The sequence below is a fragment of the Stigmatopora argus genome, chromosome 18, assembly GCF_051989625.1.
Source record: "Stigmatopora argus isolate UIUO_Sarg chromosome 18, RoL_Sarg_1.0, whole genome shotgun sequence".
NCBI classification, from domain to species: Eukaryota; Metazoa; Chordata; class Actinopteri; order Syngnathiformes; family Syngnathidae; genus Stigmatopora; species Stigmatopora argus.
This window is the reverse complement of record NC_135404.1, coordinates 14,320,645-14,348,539: the sequence shown is the minus strand read 5'-3', so window position 1 is coordinate 14,348,539 and position 27,895 is coordinate 14,320,645. Positions and strand designations below refer to the sequence as shown.

General features: G+C 39.9%; 1 protein-coding gene across 3 annotated transcripts; it reads left to right on the top strand.

Moving 5' to 3' along the window:
• Positions 1–312: 312 nt before the first annotated feature.
• cox10 (cytochrome c oxidase assembly factor heme A:farnesyltransferase COX10) lies at positions 313–27,486 on the top strand. 3 transcript variants are annotated; one of them, XM_077625743.1, is made up of 8 exons: positions 313–378; positions 4,853–4,949; positions 11,604–11,746; positions 12,133–12,460; positions 12,536–12,660; positions 24,680–24,750; positions 26,177–26,409; positions 26,825–27,486. In XM_077625743.1, exons 1-8 carry the CDS (start codon positions 328–330, stop codon positions 27,220–27,222), a joined length of 1,446 nt encoding a protein of 481 aa, XP_077481869.1. In that variant the 5' UTR covers positions 313–327; the 3' UTR covers positions 27,223–27,486. The 3 variants fall into 3 exon arrangements, with proteins under 3 accessions (XP_077481869.1, XP_077481870.1, XP_077481871.1); XM_077625744.1 differs by lacking the exon at positions 313–378 and adding an exon at positions 2,423–2,492; XM_077625745.1 differs by lacking the exons at positions 313–378; positions 4,853–4,949 and adding an exon at positions 11,117–11,239 and having other exon boundaries at positions 26,825–27,475.
• Positions 27,487–27,895: the final 409 nt, after the last annotated feature.

Below are 27,895 nucleotides of genomic sequence, written 5' to 3'. Positions count from 1 at the left end.
ATTTATTTTTGTGTTTCGGCAGTTTTTAGACAAATGTAGGTGTCTCTCAAAGGATAACGAAGTTGTCCTCGGTGATTTACGACACGGTTTTAATTGTCTTTTCTTGTAAAAAAAAAAAAAAATCAAACCGGAGTTATTTGAGGAATTCCAAAGTGCAACTCCCCGAGCCTGTTTACAGCAGGAGGAAACCGCAGTCAAGGACGGCCAACCGATAGCACGCGGGAGAAAGCGAAGGACGACGAAGAGGAGGAGAGGACGACGAGGAGGAGGAGAGGCCGACGCGATAGCTGGGAAAGTTGGACAGATAAAGCGCAACAACGATGCGAGATGGACAAGTCAGGGCCTCGTCGGTTCATTTCCGTAAAACCAAAAACTTGGGTAGTTATCCATTGATAATGCAAAAGTGGAAATGAGATTAGGTTACTTTATTCATCCCGTATTTGGGAAATGTCACTGTCACAGTAGCAAGAGGGTGAGAATACAGACACAGACACAAGACATTTTAGACGTAAATAAATAGATCATAAATAAGTTGGTAAATAAATGAGCGTGTAAAAAATGATTATGCTTTAAAAGGAATGTAATCTTTTTTTATTAGTTAACTTCATTCATCCCGTATTTGGGAAATTTCACTGTCACAGTCTCAGAAAAAGACATTTTAGACATAAATAAATAGGTCATAAATAAGTTTGTAAAATAAATGAGTGTGTAAAAGGAATCTAATCTTTTTTTTTTAGATTAGTTAACTTTATTCATCCCGTATTTGGGGAAATTTCACTGTCACAGTAGCAAGAGGGTGAGAATACAGACACAGCAAAAGACATTAGCTCAGTTTTTCAGGTTCGTTTTGGGCCAGTCGCCTCCATCCCTCTGACTCACGCCGCCGTATTGTGTCAATCACCTTCACGCCGGTCGTCCTTTTTGTTTTTCCCGGCAGAAGGGCGTTGGGGGGGGCGGAAAGGCAGCTGAAACCGGTCGCTTCGTTTAACTGGAGCTCGGGACGGACGAGCCATGAATCTTTCCGCGTCTGGACAAGGACAACTTGTTTGGTCTTTTGTAAAATATGAGCGACACTCGCGTGTCAGGCGCGAAGCTCGCGGCGAGCTCATCTCGACCGTGTTAACTTTTATTAGCGGAGGGGGGGAGGGGCGCTTTCGCCGTTAATAAAGGTAAGTACTGGCGTCACATCAGACTGACTGTGGCGCCAGTTTGGAAGAAGACAAAGTCCAAGCGCCGTAATGAGGTCATCAGACGGCAGCGCAGCTGCTCCGCGTCTTGCAGCTGCTCCCACAAAAAAAAATGTTTATAAGCGGCCATGTTTGTCTTCTCCGAGACATCCCGCATTAGACAAGTGTTGGTTGTCTTACGGGGTTTGTTTATGTGATGGGTGAATGAACGGGGTCTTGATTTGGAAGGATATCCACATAGAGGTTGCTCTTTCTTCACTGTTTGAAGGTCTCGGGTTTTTTGACCGTGCCTTGTGTGCGGCTTTTCACCGGGTAAAGCGGATTGCTGCCATCTTTGGAAAATAATTTTGAGGGGGGTTCACTGGAGAACTTCATTGTTTTGAAGGCCTAGTTTTCAGGTTCTTGTCTTTTTTAGAAAATCATAGATTCAAAAAAAAATCAAGTATTATTTTTTGGGGCGGGACAACATAGAACATAGAATAGAACACATAGACTACATGAGGGTGACATACCACGAGACAAAGGTGGGCCAGACCATAGTCATCAATCTGGTGGCTTACTGACTTGGTTAATTTGTTAAAAACAATTACTCCAACAGAAGAAATAAAAAAAATAATCATACCCATCCACAGGTAAATTAAAGTATAATACAGAACAGGAGAAATTAAAAAAATAATAATTCTCACCCATAGGGAAATTAAAGTAAAATATGAAGGGTGTATTGGTTCAATTAGATGTATGGACCTGCAAAATGATCGAATGTTTAATTTGAAATATCAGCTGTAGCTGCACTTTTATTTATTTTTTACACGTTGTTTACATAAAAGAAATTAACACATTTCTTTCCCTGGCTTTTTATATGAACTGAAACCCAAACCGAAATGACATTTTAATGTCAACTATGTATGTTCTTATTTTTAAGATGCGTTTCTAATGTACATGTTTGTCATTATGACAACTCTTCTGCCAAAAGTATTCTGAAATCCAACAAAACAAAACAACTCAAAAACTAAATTCAAAACTAAATTGTACCAATCATTGGCCTGTCCTAAAATGTAAACGAAAGCACCAATTTCTTACAAGAATGTTGCCTCATGTTTGGACTCATTAGTCCTTCTCTTTCCCCAACACCCCCTCCAAGAGGACACACTCGATCATTCTTGCCGCCGTCTGTTTACCGAGTTTGTCTGCACACTTTCCTCCCTTTTCTGTCCTTTCCCACCAGAGAGTTTGGCCAATTAAGGGCTCTAGATTGATTGAGAAATGCGAAGGAGTGGAAAAGTCCCAAATTCAATATCGCTGGAGGTTAGCATCCTTTTCAGGGAAAGATAAGGGAATGGGAAATGTCTTTTTCAGGCACTTTCTCATGAAAACGGTTAAAACCAGGGGCGGAACTTGGAGGTGGGTGCAGCAGATTCCGCCCCCCCCCCCCCCCCCCGAGCCTCTAGGAGGCGGTTTGTGGGCGTGGTTATAAAAAAAATGGATTTTTTGGTCTTGACTGCTATTTTATAGGATCTTTATGTCCGTCCCATAATTTGAGGGTTTCACGTTAGTTGTCCATTTTTTTGTTGTTGTATATAAATGACTATGTTAAAAGTAACTAAAATTGAGCATTATGGGTAAACAGTAATTGTTATTGGTTTTAGCAGATTAAGTCAAATTAATGACTGAATATTAAATATTTATGTCTTTTTTGGCCAGTTTCTCATGGAAACTGTAAAAACCAGGGGCGCAACTTGGGGGTGGGCGCGGCGGATTCCGGGTCCCCCGGTTTCTAGGAGGCGGTTTGTAGGCGTGGTTAGAAAAAATGGATTTTTTGGTCTTGACTGCTATTTTACAGGATTTTTAATTAGGTGTTATGTGCGTTATATAATTTCAGGGTTTCATATTAGTTGTCCATTTTTTGTTGTATATAAATGACTGTTAAAAGTAACTAAAATTGATCATCATGGGTAATCAGCAATTGTTATTGGTTTAAGCTAATTAAGTCAAATTACTGACGTGATATTAAATATTTACATCAAGTAGAGACGATGCTCAAATCGCTAATGAGTCAAAATTTTGGTCAGGCTTCTTTTTGTCTTAAATTTTTTTGGGGCACGCCTATTTAATGTAATGCAATTAAGTTTAATCAAAGATAATCGTGATGGAGAAATTGCAGCGCGGCTGCCGCTGACGCACTTTCGTCTTTTTAATGACCGCGGCGGGAGCACACGCTGCTGCGCTTTTATCACCCGGCGCCGGTAAAGGCCCAATAAAAGCCACGGGCGGCGAGCAGTTAGCGTTCACGTGGGCGGCTTCTCCGCGGATGAATTAAACATGAGTAAAAGCCGACAGGTTTTTTTATGAAGGGTGCTTGACACGTCGTGGACGGCGGTCAGCGTGATCAATACCCGCACGTTAATTTGAGTATTTCCCTAATACAGACACATAAAGTACACGTACGACGTTGCATATGTTGAATTACCAGACAATTATGTTGCCGGGCGAAGAAAATGTCTTTTTCCTTTTAATCTGTCAAATGTTCTCTTTTGCTAAGTGTTCATAGAAATATTGATCAGCTCTCATTTTGATGATGAGAATAATAAAAGTGATGACTCGACAGTGAAACGCACTTTCCAATACGATTGGGCAATACGGCCTTGCGGTAAAAGCGAAAAAGAAATACTTTTTGAAAACGAGTTAGCTTTAGCCTGTCTGCCAATAAGTCATAGTTTGTGCTAGCTAGAGCATCGTGCTTGTCAATTATTGATTGTTTGATTTATTGAGCTAATACTGTTAAATATGCAGATGCCACCTTAGTTTACAAAATCCTTAAACACAAAGCTCCTCCTCCTCCAAGATTTTGTACCAAAAAATTCCAACACATCAACAAGGGCTGGCTCTAGAGGTGACTGTGTAGTTCCCTTCAAAAAGAGTGCAAAATTAGCCAAAGCACTGTCTGTCTTTTTGTATGAATTGGCACAATTTCCATCGCAAAGCTCCACCTCCACTGCAAGATTTTGTACAAAAAAATTCCAAGGGCTGGCTCTAGAGGTGACTGTGTAGTTCCCTTCAAAAAGAGTGCTAAATTAACCAAAGCACCTTCATACCTGGATCTCAATGCCAATTAGCATACGTTAACTCCCCTCTCTGAACCTCTTGGCCAATCATCTTAAAGCCTTACTGTTAGACCAACAAAATTGCCATCACAATGTTGTCTGAAACTGCTATGTGTGCGTATCATCATTTATTTTCACCCTACACAAGGGACTAAAAACGGAAATTAGCCCTCGGTTATAATCTTACATATTTTCATATACCGTATTTACTCGCATATAAGCCGCACACTCAAAGTTACCTTGAATCCACACAACAGCGCCATTTTGTCGTGACGTCATCGTGGCACGGCGCCGTCAATTTGCATTTTTTTGCCTGTCTTGTTTTTATGCGCATATAAGCCATACCTTCAATTCAGTCATCATTTTGGTCCAACAAAAGCCGCTTATATGCGAGTAAATCCGGTATATCTTCATTAACATGACTATAGATATGTTCATTAATATGTGCTGTCCCTTATTAAATAAATCAAACTCAAACTGTATTTGCACCCTTGAAGCTTCATTGCCTTTTTTTCAGTGATTTCCGTATTTTTCTAAGTGAGTTGTGTACAACGTTTCTTTCAGCGTCCTGGACTGACTTGGCGTGACATCATTTCCTCAACGCATCCAAACCACCAAAGAGCATGCGAGCAGTTCAACAGGCTAATCTGGACAAATATAGGTGAGCCATGCCCTAATTTCAACCCTAACTATCCATTTCCTGCATCCATTACGGCACACATTGGACTTCATTCTTCTCCGCCAAAGCCACTTATTACCTGTCATTTATGCGGCAATACCGACATTTTTTTCAGTTTAACTTGTGAGTGTGTGTCCCTTTTTGTTCCTTTTAAATGTGTGTGTAGCTTCTGATGTCCAAAAACATCCAGGAAAAAAAAAACATTTAAAAAAGTCTTATGCAATGGGTAAAAAAGACGATTATAAATATTCCCGACTAGAAATAATAATGAGAAAAATACATGAAAACTGGAAGTAAAAGTTGTGATTTTTAACTCTGAATACACAAATGAACAAGAAAACCAATACTTTTTTGCATTTGCATTTGCATTACGTACACAAGGCCCTCATTGATAGCTGTTAAAAAGGTGAATAACCTTATTTTCCTGTTATTTATTGACATTATTGCAAAAAAACATCCGGAGTAGTCATTACAAACACACACACACACTGACACACACTCGAATCCACATGGAATATCTCTTTCTGGACATTCCACCCGTATCACATTTTTGACGGCAATTCCGCCGTTTAAATCTCGCCCCACGTGTGGCGACCAGTCCTCCCGCCCTGTGAAATCCATTCCTGAACTTTGGGAATGTTCATCTCTTCCCGCCTCCTCGCTTTTCCGCCCCTACTTGCGGATGATGACTTTTCCATGTGCTAGCAACGTCCAAAGGCTCGCGACGGAAGGGAAAATGCCGTATTTTGAGGTATTTGAAGCACATATTGGAATCCGCGACAGAAACACCCGGTCGGGAGGGCCGCCGAAAACATTCCCAACTGGCGGTGAAAATATTTGGCAGGCAGAAGCACGATTCCAGCCAGGCAGTTAGCGGACGAGAAGCGGGACATGAAAGAAGCCCTTCATGGATCTAACTGGCTCAAGTTTCCGAGTGGTCACCCTACATTCACAAACACACAACACACAAACCCACAACATAGAAAAGTGTGTGAGCAGGATGTTCATAAAGAGATGGTGTCAGGATTGGTGCTTTCTTGTAAACAACGATGGAATTCTGGCCCATGAGAACAGGCCTTGGTAAAGAAAATAGAATTATAAAAAACAAAAAACAGTAAGTGTGCATGTGTGTGTGTGCAAAAATGTAAAAAAAAAACTATGTACATCAATTTTAAACATATTCATCTCCCTGGAGTGCAAAATGTTGGAGTTTATGGTCTTAGTTATTAAGAATTCATTACCATGAGACCAGTTTCCTTCTGTACCATGATTCTGAATAAACTAGTTTATTTTGCAAGGCTCAATTTCTAATTAAATTGAATTGCTTTTATTGTCATTATACAAGTATCATGACATTTTATAGCTTTCACCACAAAGTGCACCAATAACAACAACAAACAGATAAAAATAATCAATATTTAAGTAATAAATAATAAGTAGTCATTTAAGGTGTGGGGCATTTGAGATCAATTTGATATTTTATCTGATTAATTGAACTGAATTGAATGCTTTTATTGTCATTAAACAAGCATAATGAGATTTAAGGCTTTCCCCACGTAGCACACAAATAACAACAACAAACGGACAAATAAAAATTATCAATAAATAAGTCATAAATAATAAATAAATAAGTAGTCAAAACATAAATTAGTAGGAAAGTGCACAAATACTTTACCAAAAGATAACACGCAGTCTCTTTATTTTTAAAGCATTTTAGCGGAATTTATGATTTCTAAGCGTCTTTCCTGCACAGATTAATTTGATATTTTATCTGATTAATTGAATCAAATTGAATGCTTTTATTGTCATTATACAAGCATAAAGATATTTAAAGATTTCACCACAAGGCAACAACAAACAGACAAATAAATAATAACTAAATAAGAAATAAATAATTAGTCCAACCCGTCATATCTTGTCGAAAAAAGTCATCCATCAACTCAGAAATTTTCCTGATAAATAAGTGAGTTTTTTGAATATAGTTTATTTTCTGCGTGTTTTGACAAGCATAGATTAAATGTTTGTTTAGGTAGTGTGGCATTGTGAAATATGCTAAACAGGAACAAAAGGGTTTGTAAAAAAATTAAAACATGCGGCTTGGGTTAAAACACAGGCAAGTAGGAATATTTCAAGATATTTTATGATGTGGTTTCCTGGTCATTCCCAAAGTTTAAAAGTCAATTGGGTTCACTTTGAATGGAGCCGGAGATTCACGGCAATGTAAAGTGGATTTATAGCGGGTTGAGAAGTACACAGCCGGATTAGGTTATGGGTTATGATTAGGTCAATGGGACATTATTCCTCCCGTGAAACCATAAATGTCCGTCCGGCAGAGCGGAGGGAACTCTTCACTGGCCGGGAATTGTCTCTCCATGTCTGCTTTTGCAATTATTGATTTAGACGGGGCTGGACGGGGATTTCTTTTGCCCTCTTGGCGGACAAACCTCCAAGAACTTGAGCCTTTGCACTATTCCCCCCAGGAATTTCGGAATAAATACTTGGCCTAACGATTGATCTATCTAACGTGTTATGACGAAGGGAGAAAATATTAACTGCTTTTACGGTGACGTTAAATTAGCTGCTGTGAAATGTTGAGCATTTCAAATGACCTTGAATTATGTCATTTTAAATATAGCCCAAAAAATGTGCTATGAAAATATGTTCTTTTGGCGCAGATTTGAGTTATTCCACCCAAAACAACGCATTGAGGAACGCCCACTATTTTCTGCCATCCTGATTGTGACATCACAATGTGGCATCACAACCAGATTCTGGTTGTGACATCACGGGTTGTGACGTCACAATGTGACATCACAACCAGATTCTGGTTGTGACATCACAATGTGACATCACAACCGGATTCTGGTTGTGACATCACAATGTGGCATCACAACCGGATTCTGGTTGTGACATCACAATGTGACATCACAACCGGATTCTGGTTGTGACATCACAATATGATATCACAACCAGATTCTGGTTGTGACATCACAACCAGATTCTGGTTGTGACATCACAATGTGATATCACAACCGGAAATCTGGTTGTGACATCACAATGTGACATCATAACCAGAATAGATTCTGGTTGTGACATCACAATGTGACATCACAACCAGATTCTGGTTGTGACATCACAATGTGACATCACAAAATATAGCATGCTAGTAAACTACATTTTCTAGCTAACTCTAGCCTTTTTTGTGGGCGTGGCCAATTAGGATCATTATTAAGGCTTTTTCGCTCACTTACATGGGTATAGTTTTATTCAAAACACACAATCGTATCATTTTAAAGTCACTTGCTGTATTATTTTGGGTTTAACGGTTTAAAACGGGGGTTATTTTGCGCATCTCTCTACAGGGAGGAAAAGATTCCACAAAGATAGCCCAAGATTTATTAGGCAAGTGCGACTGAGCGAGGCATATTTACTCTCACCTAGCCGGAGAGCTACCGCAGCGCTCGGGCGATTTACGACGGGGGTGACACAGCTTATTATTCTCGGCGGCTGCTGGGATTTGGATGTGGCATTTTTTGAGCGTACGCATTTTTCTTTATGACACAGCAGCTGAGGCGCCGTGTGTGGGTCCACACGTCGGAGACCGTAGAAAAACTCCACTCCTGTCCCAAAGCATACTTGCGGCATTTGGGGAGTCCATTTACTAGTCTGTCTCCTCCTGTGTGTTTGGATGAGGCCTCTGGTGGAAAGGGGCTTCCCAAAGTGATGGATGAGCCGTGACCAATTAGGGCTTAGCCTCGGAGATAACGCATAAACACTGATAAAACGTCAGGGGACTAGCTGAGAATACCTGCTGTCCAATTGGCGTCAGGCTGGCATCTTAAAATACACTGGTGCTTTGTGCTCGCCGGCAACGCGTTAGCTGCTTTTTGCTACCCGTATATAATAATAATAGGGGGGGAAATGCACTGGCTAACTACGATTGCAGCTTTGGGTTTGCGTCCCATCTTGGGTTGTGTCTTTTCTTGGCTACATTGATGATTTAGCTACATTTCTTCCCAAATCCAAGCCTCTGCAAGGATGACTAGTTATGGATTTAAAGTTAATATGGTGTTCTGTTGAAGTAAGTAGCCGTTATACATACCAACTTTTACGTTTTTCCCGTATCGTATACATATTTTGTGTATAAGCAAGTACCCACTACCCACACAGTCAAGCTGTCAGCGTCATACAGCAGAATCTTGAATTTAGTGCATACTGATTGGGCACCTCGTCCACTTTGGAGAAAATTTTTGACTCTTAAGTGCCCCTTGTTGAGTAAATATGTGCCACGTTGCATTTGTACAGTTAAATATATTTTTTTTATCTCTTAAGAGGAATTGCAATCAATAATAAGGGAGCAATTGGCCAAGGTTGACAGGTATGCATTATATCGCAATATCCTGACTATTCTATTTTCCTGTACACAATTGGATATTCAGGTAAGTGGTCAAAAGGCACTCCACAATTAATACACTTTAGTATTATTACTCACTCGCAGCAATGACTTTGGAGTTCAAAATGATACTTTTTATGGATAGACATTTGACGCTTTCAGATGCACTATCAACACAATAGTGGTATTGAAAGTAAAGTTTGTCCTCTATGCTTTTAAAGCAGGCATTAGTTTTAATAGTTGTATTTCAAGTCAGTGCACAACATGTGGTGGGCACGTGTCCTAAAGAAGATGCTTTAATAATAGTTCTCATTCTCTTTGGAAAGGGATCAATAGATGCGTTTGGAGCTCCTCAATAGCCTCGTGCTTGACTAGCAAGAGGGCGCCGGCAGGGCGGCCATAGTCTCGTTGGACAGCACCAGCGGCGCCCTTGAAAATCAATTACAAACATTGGCGCATCTGTTTCTGTTCGGGAGTTATGCGGCGCTGTCTGCTTCCTGCTCCGCCGCCATTCCGACGCTCGTTCCTTTGGGATTAGAGATGGCACCGCCATCCTCCAACCTCCGGGACAGCGCTCGTAAATCAGGGTGGCTGAAACGGGGGATTGACAGATGCAGGCATGGCTAGGCTCCGTTTTATTGGAGTGCTTGGGAGGGGGGGTTCTTTTCAGGTACTTAGTATTTTGAATAGTGGCCATGCGCTTAGGATCGGGTGGAAATGGTTTTTAACAGCAAACTGTCCATTTCTTCCTGACGTCAACATCATATTAATAAGGCAAAAGTAGCCTGTATCCTCAGTCTTCACTTAGCTCTTGACCATCTATGTAGGAATGAACAATAGAATAATAATCGAAGAACAAAATTAAAGTGTGTTTCGGGTCTTTGTTTTATATGTGACCACTTATTCATGTTGACTACTTTTCTATGATGACTACTACTTAATTTGTAGTATGTTGAATTATTAGTTATTATTATTTATTGTTTATCCATTATTATTAAAATTTATTGTTTATTTATTTTTATTATTTGTTTGTTATTTATTATTATTTATCTGTTTTTTTGATGCTATTTGTTTGCACTTCGTTACTTATGTTGTTGACTACTTTTTAATTTATGTTTTATTACTTATTTATTGATTATTTGTTTATTTGTTATTGTTTATTGATTATTTATCCATTATTAGTATTATGTATTGTTTATTTATTTTTATTATTTATTTGTTATTTATTATTATTGATTATTTATCAGTTTTGTTGTTGCTATTTGTTGTTGCTATTTGTTTGCACTTCCTTACTTATGTTGTTGACTACTTTTTAATTTGTTTTATTACTTATTTGATTATTTGTTTATTTGTTATTGTTTATTGATTATTTATTTGTCTGTTTTGTTGTTGTTATTATTTGTGCACTTCCTTACATATGTTGACTACTTTTTTTATTTATTATTACTTATGTATTGATTATTTATTTGTCTGTTTGTTGTTGCTATTTTTGCACTTCCTACTTATGTTGTTGTCTACTTATTATGTTGACTTATTCATTATGTATTATTTATTACTTCTTTATTGATTATTTCTTTATTTGTTACTGATTATTTATTTGTCTATTTGTTTGTTGTTTTTATTGTGCACTTTGTGGTGAGGCTTTGAATGTCATTATACTTGTATAATGACAATAAAAGCATTCAATTTAATTCAATATAGTAAATCCTTTTTTTAAATGTAGTATTCAGTCGTATGACGTCATGTGTCCCGGATGTACTTTTCACGGAAACATCCCGTGGCCAAAATGGCCACTTACTGCATGTGAAGGAGACCAAGTTACAAACCTGCTGTTTTCGGCTCCCGATCATGTATAAAACGCAATGTAGTCGGCTCAACGGTAGGTTCTATTGAACGCGGACTCCACTTTGCATTTTCTTACGTTGTGAAAACGACACACGCTTCAAAACAATCAGCGCGAGGATGACAGCTAAGTAGCTAAGCTAGCCGTCTATGGTTACCTAAACAGCCATTTAATATCTGTATATGACCTTTATAATAAGATCGTCCTCTTCTGCGGCACTGTACATTAAATACACGATGACTTGTAACACCAGCCGTATTATATGCTGTTTGCAACTGATATGTAGCATTAAATAAGCTTATTTTGATAGTACTGTAGGTACTCGAGGGAATTTTACATGCATGAAAACAAGGTGAAATGTCAGAGAAAGCAATAACTGTTATGATATTGTGTCTTGTAGGTTTATTTGGACAAAGAATAAAACAGAAACTCGTGGAATGTGGTCCCCGATGCAATCAGACAGCCTGTGGTGTGGTTTTAATTCGCAAAAGAGCAACGCCAAAGTGGATAACTTATCAACATCTCAACTTCCTCAAACGTCAGGTAATTTGTATGTCTTTTTTTTATAAATATAAGACTAAGTATCTTTGTATTACACTTTGCCAATGTTTGGATTGGATAACTTTATTCATCCCGTATTCGGGAAATTTCGTTGTCACAGTAGCAAGAGGGTGAGGATGCAGGAATAGGAAAGGCATTTTAGACATAGATAGATAGGTAATAAGTAAGTTAATAAATAAATACATGAATAAATATATAAATAAATAAGCGTGTTGCTTAGCAACGTTGTTTTTATTATGTTATTCATCTAAATTATCCTGTTATTGTGTCATCCCACTTTGAATTTCTATTAGTTTATGCATTGACTTTCAAAAAAAAAAAACCCTGAAATATTTGTATTTTTCCTCATCCCAACTTTATTTTATCAGTATGTTTCAAAGAACCTGGGTGAGCTTCACCAGCGAGCCGCCCCCAAGCAAGTGACGGCGCTCCCCGATGTGGACGAGAACAATATTGACGAGAGGCGGGTCCAAAGAATCCCGACCATCAAACCCGAAGACGAGGACGTCTCCACCGTAGACGTGGCTTCGGAACCACCAAGAATCACCACCACGACGTCGGATGAGACGCCACACGTTCAAGTTGAGACGGACCAGGCCAAAGATGCGCGTATGGACCGGCAGTGGAAGCTGCTAAAAGTGGACACGGCGGACCTGCCTGACATCTATGGCCGACTCGCCAAAATCAAACTCACAGGTGCACGAGGGTTCGCAAACGGTCACCCGCTTGGAAATGTTCGCCACGTGACGTCCCTTTCCGTCCCCGTTTCAGCGCTCGTGGTCGCCACGGCGGCGGCCGGCTTTGCCATGGCACCGGTGCCTTTTGATCCGGCCATCTTCTTTGCGGCGTGCCTGGGGACGGGACTTGCTTCCAGTGCCGCCAATTCGATTAACCAGGTGAGCTTGCCCAATTGAATTGAATGCTTTTATTGTCATTATACAAGTATTATGTGATTTCAAGCTTCACCACCAAGTGCACAAATAACAAAAACAAACAAACTATCAATAAGACATAAATAAAAAATAATCAATAAGTCATAAATGAATAAGTAGTCACATCATAAGTCATCCACAACATAAATAGGGAAGTGCACAAATAGCAACAAACAAACAGACAAATAAATAATCAATAAATAATCAATCAATAGTCAATAAATAAACAAGTAGTCATATAATAAGTAGTCCATATCATAAGTAGGAAAGTGCACAAATAACAAGCAGACATAATAAATCAATACATCACAATGTATATAAATAATAAATAGTCAATAAATAAACAAATAGTCATATAATTACTCCACAACATAAGTAGGGAAGTGCACAAATAACAAACAGACAAATAAATAATCAATAAATAATAACAATAAATAATCAATAAATAGTCAATAAATAAACAGGTAGTCATATAATAAGTAGTCTATATAATAAGTAGGAAAGTGCACAATTAACAACAAACAAATAATCAATACACAGTAACATTAAATAATCAATAAATAATCAATAAATAGTCAATAAATAAGTACACAAGTATTTCACAACATACGTAGGTAAGTGCACAAATAAAGACAAACAAATATATAAATAATAAGTAAATAGGTCGTCAACATAATGGTAGTAGCCAAGAAAGGTGAGTAATGGAACGAGCTAAGCTTAATTTTGATGTATCACATAAACATAGCTGGCCGATAAGGCCCTATAATTAAATATGATTGGTTAGCTATGGTATTTTGTTCTGGTACTTGAGAAAAGACCACAACGCCCAAAAGGTAGGGGACCGCCGCCGCTTTTGTTTCCAATACACTTTGTTTCCAACGATCAAAGAAGTGTCCTCAAAAATGCCAACAAGGGTGACGTCACCCGCTAATGCTACGTTATGACACCATACTTTGCGATGTGCTCTGTGATTTTAAGGGTTTGGTGTAATATGTGACCTCAGTCACGTACTGCCAACTTGTGGTTTTTGGCCTCTAATTACTGTTAAGGCATGTCTTTGTCCAACATTTGTTTTGTTCTTTAAAGTGTTTTTTCTGAGCCAAGCTGCTGAATTTGTTGTTTTTTGTCATACTAAATAATCTTATACAAAGACATTTGTTAAAATGAGATGTGCCTTTTACTCGGTTTCCAATTTATAGTTTATTTTTATGAGTTAAATGACTGTATTTTCTCGCATATACGCCGGATTTATAGCTAAAAAAATTAGGAAACTGCAAGTTGACGATGCCAAGACACGATGATGTCATGGCGCAATGGCCCAGTGATGTCATGACGCAATGCCCCGGTGATGTCATGATGCAATGCCCCAGTGATGTCATGACGCAATGGCTCAGTGATGTCATGATGCAATGGCCCAGTGATGTCATGACGCTAGACAATGCGGCTTATATGGTAATTTATTTCAAAATAGAGAAAAATAAACAGATAACATGCTAAACAAAATGTATTTGTTAGTGGGAAATAGGAAATATATTACACAGCAACTAAGGGACATCCCAAGCTATTTTTACAATTGGTCACGTATTGTGAGTTTGCAGTGGAAAGGCATTGAAAAGATGACTTTTGTTCCTATTTTTTCAACCATTTTTCAATCTGTAAAACCGTGCCCACAGACCCTCTCTGTTCCCGGGTGGAAAGAACCACACAGCTCCGGTGTGGAGTTTCCACCCGCGCTTTAGCCGCCGCAGGTGTTCCGGCTGTCGTCACCTTTCAGTCTGGCAACTACGCCAACTAATTGGATAATTGAGTCGTACCAGAGTTTGGAGCCGGCGGATAATAGACCTCCGGGGGGGGACGCGTGAAGGCAAACGCGCCACGCAATTCCAAACCGAGTCTGCGTTTTCTTTGCACCGCGTCTGAGCAAACCCGTCTCGTGTCATTTCTGTTTTCTTTTGTGTCCGGGCGACGTCTCCTGCCGAGGGGCTGGCACACGCGAGCGAGGGTTCGCCTCCCGCCACGAGCGAAGCCCCCGTGACCCCCATTCCGCTCCAAACTGCATCTTGTTCAGGCATTCATTATTTAACCTCCTGCTTGTCTACATTTTTGGGCAGGGCTCATCCTAGGGAGTTGTTTTAATAGAGCGGTCGCCCCTCCCCATGTTTTGTGTGTTTTCCAATTTGGAGGTCTTGATTATTTTTCACAGCAAAGAGTCGTCTATACTAAATTATTTTGTAAACAAAATAATGTAAGGTGAATTAATTGGGCTGCCCATAGATTTCTTTTGTATGCAGTTCTGTGAGTCAGCATATTTTATGGATGTAACATTAAAAAGAAGGGTTGATTTGGTGTAATGTAGTCAATGATCAGATGTCAAAGGTCACATAGGTCAGAAATATGGCAATTCTTTGAATTTGGATGCTAGGGCGGAAGTCTGGGTGCTCCTGTTGTTTGCAAGTGTTGTATTTTCACTGCGTTTGCTAGGATTCAAGGTATTTATGAAGATTATGCATTGTGGTTCAAGTCCAAGTCCCACTTGTGTAGGTTGCATCAGGTAAAGCATCAAATCTAATGGGCAATTCTGCGGTTTCGCCGTGGCGATCCCTAAAGTCCACTGTGAAGCTGTATTAACTTTGTAGAACATTTGCAAATGTAGCGTAGCAGCGTCTAGCTTTGGTCTCGAAGGTCCTCTCATAATAATACAATTTGTTTTTTTTAAAGGGCCAATGAGTACATCGCTGAAGTATTACCGTGGAAACCAGTATCTAGTTTTAGTACTAGCAAAAGCACCGTGCAATCCATCACCGATTCCTCAAAATGGCCTTCAAAAGGCAATAACCAAACCGTTGTGTTGCTTCTAGCGATTATTTGTCATCTGCACTAAGGGTTGGGGGGGGGATTGAGCAAGTAAAGGTCAAGCACGTGACTCATTTGGCAAATCCGAAGCGTTGGCTTCCTTAACGCAGATGCCGTACTCAGGATGCCATTATCCTCGGGCTTAGCTGAAACAAAAGCACTCTGATCTTTGACTCCGGCACCTTTGACGCCGGCACTTGGGAGGACACAAGGAGAGGCCCTTAAATTTGTTTTAATTGCCACGCAAAGAAGACACCCCCCGATGACCCACTCCCATCACGGATGAATCTTTAACGAGGCTGCCTTGTTTTAGGCTTAATTTATTTAAAGCCTTTTTGTCTGGTGTCCATTCGAACTCCAAAATCTCCCGCAGCCTCAGATGGCAGACAGATGCTTTCGTCTGATAGAGACAAACTACGTCCGCCAAACAAGCGCCCGCGGCCAGAGAAAAAGTTAACCGCATTAGCATATGACTAAGTTCGCTGTTAATTGTACAGCATTGGCAACGTGTTGACGGGTACACCATTGAAAGTAGTAGCTGTTTATCTGGTTGTTTTTACAATGGAATTTTTCGGATCTGCTATAACATTTTGTCTTAAGTCTGCAAATTTGAATTTTGCGTTTGCTAGGCTTCAAATGGCAATGTTGAGCTCCATTCTTCTTAAGGGGAATATTCGTCGCAGTTTATTTAAAACTAAAAAGTATACTAAAACTGTTTTTTCCTCTCTTCAGTGCGAAAGGTATTGAAGCCTTCCCACCTGATATATAATTCAATAAAAGAAATGCCAGGTAATAGACCGAGGGAATAAATTGCTTCAATTTCACTGAACTGAACAAATATTCAGATTTGCTCTGTAAATGGAGATGCTAGCGCTTGCACCTGAAATGGACGAACCTGACATGGGTGCATTCCCTCCTGTTGAAGGTGAAGAAATACCCAGAAACCAAGCGAAATTTGTTGGGGTGTGTTTGCCCCTACTGTGTGCAACAATGCAGGTGATATTTGAAAGATTAGTGTTGTATTTTGCGCTCTTTGTCAGAGTTTTAGCGGGCATATACCTTGAATATAGTTTAATGTTATACATTAAAAGTAACGTACGACATGTTTAAAGGTCAACGTTTTTGATATTTCACGTTTTTAGCCCTTACCATGAATCAGGAATGTCATGATAGGATGTTTCACACTAAACCCCCCCAAAAATATCTTGCCAATTTAGTTTAATGATGCTATTTATCTGAGATTTGCTATTTTAGGGTGTCGGACCATAGTGAAGTCCTCCAACGAATCTCCGTAAACAAAAAAACTTGGCTTGTCTCCACAGGATCCGATCTTGTTCAAACTTGGTTTACAGTACCGCCCTTAGAAAAATCTATTTGATTCCTCCTGCAGAACAAAAACACACAGGTAAATGAGTGTCAGACACACTATAAATTTCACTAAGAGTTTAGGTCATCTTGATAATCACCACGTCTTTTCGTCACGCTCCAATTATAGAATTAGCCCTACCTCTTTGTTTACATATGCATTACATTTCACCTCTTCCCATGTGCAAAAAAACCCTGACGTAATTAGGGGTCTTTTTTTCCTTCCCTTTCTCACACATTTGGATGCAATTCAACAGTCATTACCTGCCCGCCCACATGCCTCTATTGCTAAGCACATTAGTGCTTTTAACACTTTTTATCCATTTATTGAACTACCCCTCAACATTAATCACTGTGCGAGACCCATGTGTGGGTATTCGCACAGGATGTATTGGGAGTTGTGTCGCTTACCCCAATGAAACGGTTCTACTATGCGTGTGTTCGTGCCGAAGTCTTGTGTTGTGGTCTTTCACACGTATGCTGATCCTTTTCCGACTACAAAAGTAGGCACTTCATCTCGCAAATGTGGCCGCCTAATAATTGCACGACTGGGTAATAACTGGGTATCTGGAATAGCGTCTCTTTAGCCGCCCACCGTGATTTGGCCTTGTCTGAAGGGAATAGGTTGAGCTGGATAGGGATATGTTGTCCTAGCTTTATTTAGTTTGGGGACGATAATAATTTTTTAGATGAAATTCCTCGAAATCGGAGATTTTCTGACCTCGTGACCGCCAATGTTGGCCACGGCGACGCTTGGCGGAACGACGTTGGCATCGGTTCAGCTGGCTCGCTCTCAATTTTCAGTGTGAGAGTGCAGGACAGTGAAGTACTTGAATCGCCTCACGTTAGTCAGACCTTTAGAATGAACCTCGCTAAGGATCAACTGCTTGACTGGTGAAAATGTAGCCGGGTGATAGGTTTATTATTAATACACTTTAATCAAAACAGGGAGACATCATTAACATACCCTGGCTACAACTTGCAAGGAAAATCACTCCCGGCTCGCCTTCGTCCAAGATGATTCTCCAGAAACGGCATCTTCCTCTGTCAATTTAGTCAGCGCATAATCAAAACATTTAAGGTAATCTGATTCAAACAATTGCATAAGCTAACCGAATAACACCATTAAGGTCAAAAAACAACTGCCACAACAATCTCATATTAGATCGGAACCAAAAATACCTGCGTAAGAATTTGCACAAGTAAGCATGCAAAGTGACCCGAGCGGATCGGAAACCAAAACAACTGCGTAAGAATTTGCACAAACAAGCATAATAATTTCTTTATAAGGTAAACAGAGCGACCGTATTTTTGAACAATAATGCGAGTATTTTCGGAAGTTGATTCGATTATCGCCATCTGCCGGAATCCAAGTCAAAGCAATTTAAGAGTCCCTCGTAGATCTTCATTGCCAACTCAGATCAACAGTCTCGGCCTGGAACAAGGTGTCCTGTTCAGTCAATAGTCCTGAAAACAATTAACTGGCCTCGAAAGCAGCTGTGGGGGGAAAGTGTCCTTGAGCTTACTTGGTCCCAACATAAAGTATAGCACAAATTAATTTATAGCTTCATTACCTATTAAATGCTTAATGAACATATAGTAACATCCCAGAATAAACCCAACACCAGGAGAAGGTAGTTTTTGTGGGTTGGAAATTGCTAAATTTGGAACATCATTCTTTTTTTTTTTCAATTTGATCAAGGAAAGCTTTGTTTTACATGTAGTCAATCACATAAAGGCAAGTTTTAAGACTGCGGCTTAAAATAATAGTTTCTATTTTTGTGTTATGGTGTCGACCGTGGGGAATAAATTATGTCGGAGATTGTTATGCATTCAGAGCGTGTCTTTTCATTACTTATGGCAGTTCTAATGCACTAAGAATAGTTTGGTTTTTTGCGCGTGGCATACAGAGTCGCGTTTCTATAAAAAAAGTCTACCCACTTTATTAGTGTAGTCATGATTGTTGCGTATTACGGCTTAATTTCAACCTCAAATTACCATGATTAGCAAAATGGCTGAGTCCTAACTTGCATAATGTTAACCATTTCTAGGTTGAAACCCACAATAAAGAGCTATGACTTAGTATATGGTATAAAAACAAATTTATGATGTAATGAAATCTTTTAGGGATTTGCCTGTAGCGTATTTTGTGACATTTAAGGAGTAGAAACTCTAAAGTTTGTTAATTTTTAAGGATAACAAAGTCTCTAGCCGTCTAAAACGCAAGAGTAAACAGTTGGAAACTAGCAGGTTTTACTTAATACCATGGGGATTATGACCGTGACGGATTTTAAATCATAACTTGTGATATTCAGTCGTAATACAAACTGTACTTTAAAAAAATATTGGTGGAATGTCTTGTCATTTGGACTATTGGGCTGGATTAGTGGAATGTGGTTTGGCGTCTTTGGGAAGCGCAAAGTCGACACTTGATGCTGCTGAGGCGCTCAATTTTTCACTCCAGCCCAAACACGCGTGTTCTGCCAGGGAGACAAATTAATTCACCCAAATTCTGCCCATTCTGGTCTGGTTTGGACCCGTACAGTATCACTCTGTAGACTACTGTATGTGTTTTTAATGGAAATGGACATTATTGATAGCTAGATGCAGTGTGAATCGCTCTCAAATGTCTCAGAGTAGAGTTGAACGTTAAGATCTTTTAGAATTTAGCTGTATCTTGCTCTACAGCACGTGTCAAAGTGGCGGCCCGGGGGCCAAAACTGGCCCACCGCATCATTTTGTGTGGCCCGGGAAAGTAACTCATGAGTGCCAACTTTCAGTTTTAGGATCAAATTCAAATGAAGAGTATAGATGTATATTAAATTTCCTGATTTTTCCCCCTTTTAAATCAATCATTGTCATTTATTTATTAATTCATTTTTTTCTGTGTTTTTAGTTCAAAAATCATTTTGTAAAACCTAAAAATATATAATAAAAAGCTAAAATAAACATTGCTTTAGATCTAGAAAAAAACAGAATATTCAGGGCTTTTAATCCAGTTCTTTTAATCCATTTATTAAAAAAAAATCTAAATATTATATCTAAAATGATCCGGCCCACGTGAAATGAAGTTGACGTTAAAGCGGCCCGCGAACCAACCCGAGTCTGACACCTTTGATCTACGGACTTGAGAAAATGAAAATGAACCAATGGGGACACAGATACAGTAGCATCAGGAATGCACTTTAAACTGATAATCGTAAGTTAGAGATGGCATCTCTGAACCAGATCGCTCGTTGTCGTAATTTCTGCTGACAAATTTGGTGGCCTTGTAGGAAAAAAATCCACCCGCGGAATTATTTTTTATGCGGCGCAAGACTGTCCAGACACAATGATTTATCCACGCGTTTTATGGTTAATGAAGCCGATGACAGGAGACGGTGCAAAAACTGCTTTTACATCGTCTCCCTTTGGCGTCTCAAAATGAGCTAGTAAGCATCTGTCAAAAATGATTCTTTTCAAGGTAAGTCTTGCGCTCTTTCGGGACGGCGTTCAGGCGTTTAGGTCGGCAAGCCCTGAACATTTTTGATTCTTTCCTATATTTTAGTGACCCTTCGGATGCGGACTAGATCAGTTTTACTTTTATAGTGTGCGTACAAGCCCGTTTGATGTTCATTTGAACAGCCGTGTTCTTTCAAAATCACTTCTATACAACCTCGTCCTGTATGCGTTGAGTGTCTGTTTCGGTTCATCGTGTTCTCGCCCGTCAGAAACAGCGAAGCGACTTGTGACGAGAGCTTAATCTCAGTAAATCTCTGCGCTGGTTGTTTGTGGATCAGAGGGCAGGTTTTTCGTCGAAGCCCTTTGTGGGAGTCCTCGCTTTTCACCAGTAGATTCGGATCATCAAACAGGCGATGTCCTGACAAGCGTCGATTGTTTTGTTTAGCGTAGGACCCGACACCTGTGCTCGCTTCAAACGAGAGGAACGCCGTGTTTGCGTGAGCCAAAGCCTTCCAGCTGCTACGCCGTGGGTCCGTGCACACACCCACATGCTTAACATAAGTGTAGCCAGTTCTAATGTTGACATATTTTAGGATAAATGTTGGGTAAAGGTTCAAAATAAAATGTCATGGCACGTAAACACGCTAGGGGTCTTCGAACTTGATCAACAAGCTATTGTTAGTAAACAAACAAAACCTTTGAGACGGCAGTCATTTTGTTTTGTAAGACGATGAAAGGCAATCATGGTGTCAAAAATGTCATCGCTATGCACTGCTAGCGGCGACGTATCGGATTGTTACGCTACGCTGTAATTAACTAGCCTGACTTTTGCCAAGTTTGCGAGTCAATCTGGTCTTCTGTGGTTAGATTCCCACTCTGCTACGATCTGGATTGACACATTTAAAGGTCCCAAATGGAAAATCCTTCTGGAATTGACTCGCCAGGGATCCTAATAAATGTTTTACGCTTCGCTAATAACCAAAGACGATCATGACGTTATCCAGAAAGCTTTTTCTGTTTCCATTGGTGCATTCTCTTCAAGAGTGCCCTCATCAAATATCATCACATAGCGTTTGGAAGTCAAGTGAGCAGATTCCTCATCACCCGTTAAGTTTGGCGACGCCAGATTGTGGTCATTTCCAAAACATCCGTATTATCTTCAAAGAGTCCGTGTCAAGTGTGTGTAGGAAAAGGCTGTCATGCAGCCTGTTATCAGTGGACCTCTTCAGCTTTGCTCTTGGATGGCGTTCAGCTGTAATAGCTCAAAGGATCTTCTGATCTCCTTTTAACTTCCAAACTCGTCTGTTTTCCGTCTCCTTCCGTGACGTGATTGTCCTTACGCTTGTCTTGCACGTGTTGGGGTATGTGTTTTAAAAGAATAGCTACAGTGCGTTTGATGATGCCACTTTTAATAGCTTATATACAATACAATTCTGTTTGTAGCAATTTAAAGTAGGGAGGATCCCGATCCCTGATTTTTTTTCAGGGGACCGCCATCAGGTTAAAAAAATGATTACGCTTTACAAGGAATGTATTCATTTTTTTTTTTTTAGATTAGATAACTATTCATCCCGTATTTGGGAAATTTCATTGTCATAGGAGCAAGAGGTTGAGAATACAGACACAGAAAAAGACATTTTAGACATAAATAAATAGGTAAGAAATAAGTTAGTAAATAAATAAGCGTGTAAAAAAGGATTACGCTTTAAAAGGAATGTATTCATTTTTTGTTTTAAATTAGATAACTTTATTCATCCCGTATTCGGGAAATTTCACTGTCCCAGTAGCAAGAGGGTGAGAATACAGACACAGAAACAGACATTTTAGACAAATAAATAGGTAACAGATAAGTTTAATAAATAAGCGTGTTGCTGAAATATATATATACATATATACACACGCATATATATATATATATATATATATATATATATATATATATATACATATATATACATATATACACACACACATATATATATATATATATATATATATATATATATATATATATATATATATATATATACATATACATATATACACACATATATATATATATATATATATACATACACACATATACACATACATTATAGATGCACATTTAGGTACTAACTCATTGTTAGTGGAAGGGTTAGGAGCTACAAATAACAAAATAATACTAAGGTATATTGGGTAAAAAATACCTAAACAGTACTATACTATATATTTATATTTACACTAGAAAAGCAGACATTTATTTCTCATTAATAACCTCTTTACATGGCAATAACTTTGGAATCGGGATTGGGACTGAATCAGCAGATCTTCAATCAATTGACTCGCATCCCTAATTAATGAGTTTTGAGTATGCATAGAATGCTTTGCAGCAATCTAGTTTAGCACCTGTCTTGCAGTTGCCGGAAAAATAACACGTTCAGTTTTTAGTGAGTAATAAATATGGAAGTTATTGAATAGAGCAAATATTTCAGTGTTGTCACACTAACACAAACACAAAAGGTGTTAGGCGGAAACGATGAAATCGGGTTGAACTGCCGGCTGATGCGAACCAGATGATCTCGTTTAGCTTCAAGGACTATATAAAACGAGAACAATATTAGACAATCATTATAGCGGACGAAAAAGTGGTGGACGATTGTCAAGTACGTCTACGCGTTTGTCCACAAGACGAACAATTGGCCATGTGTCCCGCATAAGGCCGGCTTCATCGCCGCTCTGCTTAGATCTTTCTCTCCCGACGCATTTCCTGACCCAGGAAATAGAATTAACACCTCCGCCCCGACTTCCAGGTCCCACGGCCGCGTACGCAGCTGTGCAATCCAAACGTTGGAGCAGAACATTGAAAGCACCACCATTGTGGGTGTGCCATGTATTTCAGCGCACCCGCTATTTCCGCTTTAGCTGCGGTGGTCCTCCTACATTCCGAGCATCGTCCAACGCTCGGACGATTTCCCCGCGGTGCACTCCCTGATTCCAATCGTCTGCTTCGTCGTTTTCACCGAAAAGTCGTCATTTGCTTTTTTTTTTTTTTACAGATATTCACACTTGATCTGTTTTCTTCATTAGTCCAAGCCCTGTATGAGCAAAGCACACACACACACACAAACACATGGAGACACACATGCTATAGCTAGTTCCTGTATTTAAGCTTCCCATGTGTTTGTGTTTTAGTCACACATTGCCAATCTCAAGGGAGCACTTTGAAGCGTTCTCCAGAGCGGACTATAAAACGAGAGTATAAGTCATTTTTCCACAGAGTTGTATCCCACAAGACTCGCACACATCACCAACATCACCTCCCACCCAACCGCCTCCACCTACCACCACCAGCCATTTAAAACTTGAGTGTAGGGTGAGCGGTAAGTGCTCTCATACCCCTTAACGTTTTGGAAAATTTGCCTCAGAAGCCCCGTTTAACGGCGCAGGTTGAAATTTGGTGGGCGTGGCTATTGATAACACACTCACCCACAAAAAAACGTCTTAAGATCCCAAACCCTAAGATGACACTGGAAGTCTTCTACTATTTTAGATCAAAGCGCCCATAAACATGTACTAGACAGGTGTTATTAAAGTCGTGGTATTTCGGGAACTTTTAATAGATGACGTAAATAACGAAACTATTAATTCGGATACTACTGGACATTTTCAAGGGTTCTTCAAAGAAACTAGTACTCCTACTGGTCCCGACTTTGTTCATAACTGAGGACATTTTGTTTTGTCAAGGGGAGACATTTTATCGTGTAAACCAAGGGTGTCAAACTCTGGTTGGTGGTTCGCGGGCCATAATGCCATTTCATGTGGGCCGGACCATTTTACATCAAATATTTAGATATATTTTTTAAATTGGATTAAAAGAACTGGATCAAAAGCCCTTAATAGTCCGTTTTTATAGATCTAAAGCAATGTTTATTTGAGCTTTTTTTTTCGTCTTAGTACTGGGAAATGTCTTTTAATCATGTTTTTGATTTCAAATGGAAACAAAACATTTTTTTAAAGTGGAAAACGGAAAATATTTGTGTATTTCTTTTTAGGTTTTACAAAATTCTTTTTGATCTAAAAACACAAAAGAAAAAAAATGGATTAAAAAAATTGCAATGATTGATTTTAAAAAGGTGAAAATCAGGAAATGTAATGTACATCTATAATCATTTGAATTTGATCCTAAAACAGAAAGTCTGCACTCATGATTTATACTTTCCCTGGCCGCACAAAATGATGCGGCGGGCCAGATTTGGCCCCCGTGCCGCCACTTTGACACCTGTGGTGTATACAGTGTTGCATTTGTGGGCTTCACATAATTTGGATCTTTGTCTCTCCGCAGTACTTCGAGGTCCCATTTGACTCCAACATGAACCGAACCAAGAACCGTCCACTCGTCCGAGGACAGATCAGGTACATTCCTAAGCTTTCCTTAGCTTTAGGTCTTTCCCCCTCATTTAGCGACCAATCTACGCCAAATGTGAATTTGTTCTACTGTGAAAATGTGTACATTGTGGTAAAAGATGAAAAAAAAACATTGCTAATTTCACTTTTTGGTTCCAAACGCTTGTTTAAAAGTGGCATTGGCATCAGCTGAATGGAAAACGGTAGAATTTTGCCTGCTTTGAAAAGTATAACGATCAGAGAACTGATGTCAATTTGAGCCAATGGTAATGAGGCCTTTTTGCAGTATAAACAAGAAACCGACAAGGCAGTAATAATTTTGTCTGTCGCCGCAAATTTGCTCTTTTTAGCCCCGTAAAAAACTTTCGACACAGAATTAGCAGAACTTCTCCTTCGGCACTGGAAACTTGTTTTCATTGGTTTTCTTAGCACCCGCTTCAAACTGACCTTGCAGCACTTCTGGTTTTCACTAAAAACAACATGAACGCGTGAAGACAAAATTAGCATGGAATTTTTGCGCTTTATACAGCAGAAGCGCCCTCTTAGCTCTGAACCAGCACCGGCCGGGACCGTTAAAGCAAGACTCAGTGTGATAAAGTTAAACCAAGTCCTGATGTCAGGGTCCTCGGTGGTTTCCGGCCTGCTACCAAAAGCTTTTTTTTTAACATTAATCACCTGATATCTTCATCAAAGCAACCTCAAGCTGTAATTTGTTCCGGGTTCTTTCCCTGAAGCCCATTTCTCCACACCCCCTTACTTCACTCAGGCCACATAAAACAACACTAATTACATCAATGCATCTGCCACCATTTTAAAAAAAAGTTTTTTATTTTGAACAACAAAGCGACATTGTTTGCTCAAGATGTTAATCAGTTCTACCGTATTTTCTCTCATAAACGCCATATTTGTTGCTAAAAAAAATGATGTCTGAATCCAAGGTACGGCTTATATGCGCATAAATCAGACTTGACATGCACAAAACGCCATAACGCCAAACCAATGCGCCCAATATGGTCATTTATTTCAAAATAGAGAAAAGATAAATAGATAAAACACTAATTAAAATTTATTTTGACGTCTATGAATTAAATTCAAGAAACAAAATAAACTGTATCTCGCATAAAACGTGAAAACACACTTACTTCCTGGTTGTACTGCTCACATGACTTCCTTTTCGAATTTGTCTACGTGCTGCCAATAGGAATGTGAAATCTAGCAATCGATTTATACATTATCTCAGAAATACCGCATGCGATGATTTTCCTTACCATTTTTCCCTTCAAAGTAACACATTTGTACTCCTCACTTTTGGTGTGTTGTTGACATTTCCAGACCGAAACTTCTGTCTCCTCTTTGGCCCATTTTTACTGACTCTTTTGTCGTCAAACTCAGCTGACACACCATTTTTTTTCCTCTTTATTATCATCATTTTTAGCCCTCTCCACGCTGTCACCTTTGCGCTGGCGTGCGGCGTGCCGGGCGTGGCGCTTTTGACCTGTGCCATCAACCCCCTGACGGGCTTCCTGGGCGCCCTTAACATTGCGCTGTACACGTGTTGCTACACACCGCTCAAAAGGCTCACCATCGCCAACACGTGGGTTGGTGCCGTGGTGGGCGCCATACCGCCCGTCATGGGCTGGACGGCTGCCACTGGATGCCTGGATCCAGGTACGCCATCATCCTTTTTTTTGCCCTGGCGAAAAATGCGCAACATAAAATGAAAAAAAATCTAAATATTAGATCTAAAATGGTCCGGCCCACATGAAACGGAGTTCACGTTAATGCGGCCCGCGAACCAATCCGTGTTTGACACCCCTGACTTAAAAGAAAAAATGGGTAAAGTGTCAATTAGCGATAGTTTTTAAGAAGATGGTACCTGACCGGATTTTTTAAGCAACACAAAGTTTCAGTTTTCGATGATTTTTGGCGACCCCAGTGGACAAAAGTGGTAGTGCTTCCCCTAATGGGAGATCACAGCAAGTACGATTTGGCCATTTTTTAAATCTCCGACGCAAATATTTTTCTAGCGGGTCAGTCGGTAGCCTTCGGTCAAACGATAAGCTCCGCCTCTTCCTGCTCGCAGGGGCGCTGGTTTGGGGCGGCTTTCTGTACAGCTGGCAGTTCCCGCACTTCAACGCCCTCAGCTGGAACCTGAGGGAGGACTACTCCCGCGGCGGCTACCGCATGATGTCGGTCACGCACCCGGCCATGTGCCGACGCGTCGCCCTGCGGCACAGCGTGGCGTTGCTCGGCCTGGCCGCCGCCGCGCCCGCGTTGGGCGTCACCACGTGGACCTTCCCGCTGGTGTCGCTGCCCGTCAACGCGTACATCACGCTGATGGCCTTCCGCTTCTACCGGCGGGGCGACCGCGCTAGCGCCCGCGAGTTGTTTTTTTGCAGCCTGTTGCATCTGCCCTTGCTCCTCCTACTCGCGCTAACTTGCAAGAAGCCCCTCGACGACGGCGAAGCTAGCGCTAGCTAACGCCGTCGCGCGTGACGGACATATCCATTTTACGCAAAACCATTTTAATGGCCTATCACTTTACTGTATTTGTAAAAATCACCACGTATTGAAAACTGTACAGAAAATATTTGACGTTATTATATCACGATGAACCTTAATTCGTCTTGTGACGTTGTTTAAAAACAATAAACCAAATTCAACGGTAAATATGAAACACTTTTTTTGATTACAAGTAGCAAAACAAGTACGGTAATCCCTCGAATAACGCGGTTCATGTAGACCACTTGTGTCAAAGTGGTGGCCTGGGGGCCAAATCTGGCCCACCGCATCATTTTGTGTGGCCCAGGAAAGTAAATGATGAGTGCTGACTTTCTGTTTTAGGATCAAATTAAAATGAAGAGGATAGATGTATATTAAATTTCCTGATTTCCCCCCTTTTAAATCAATAATTGTCATTTTTTAATCCATTTTTTCTGTTTTTAGTTCAAAAATCATTTTGTAAAAACTAAAAATATATTTAAAAAAAGCTAAAATAAAAATTGTTTTAGATCTATAAAAAACTGAATATTCAGTCAGGGCTTTTAATCCAGTTCTTTTAATCCATTTATAAAAAATATATATCTAAATATTATATCTAAAATGGTCCGGCCCACGTGAAATCAAGTTGACGTTAAAGCGGCCCGCGAACCAA

Coding starts and splice junctions, on each gene's coding strand:
- cox10 (XM_077625743.1), top strand. CDS start 328: ATGGACAAGTCAGGGCCTCGTCGGTTCATTTCCGTAAAACCAAAAACT. Junction 12,461..12,535: donor CGCCAAAATCAAACTCACAG/GTGCACGAGGGT, acceptor TCCCCGTTTCAG/CGCTCGTGGTCGCCACGGCG. Junction 24,751..26,176: donor CTCGTCCGAGGACAGATCAG/GTACATTCCTAA, acceptor CATCATTTTTAG/CCCTCTCCACGCTGTCACCT.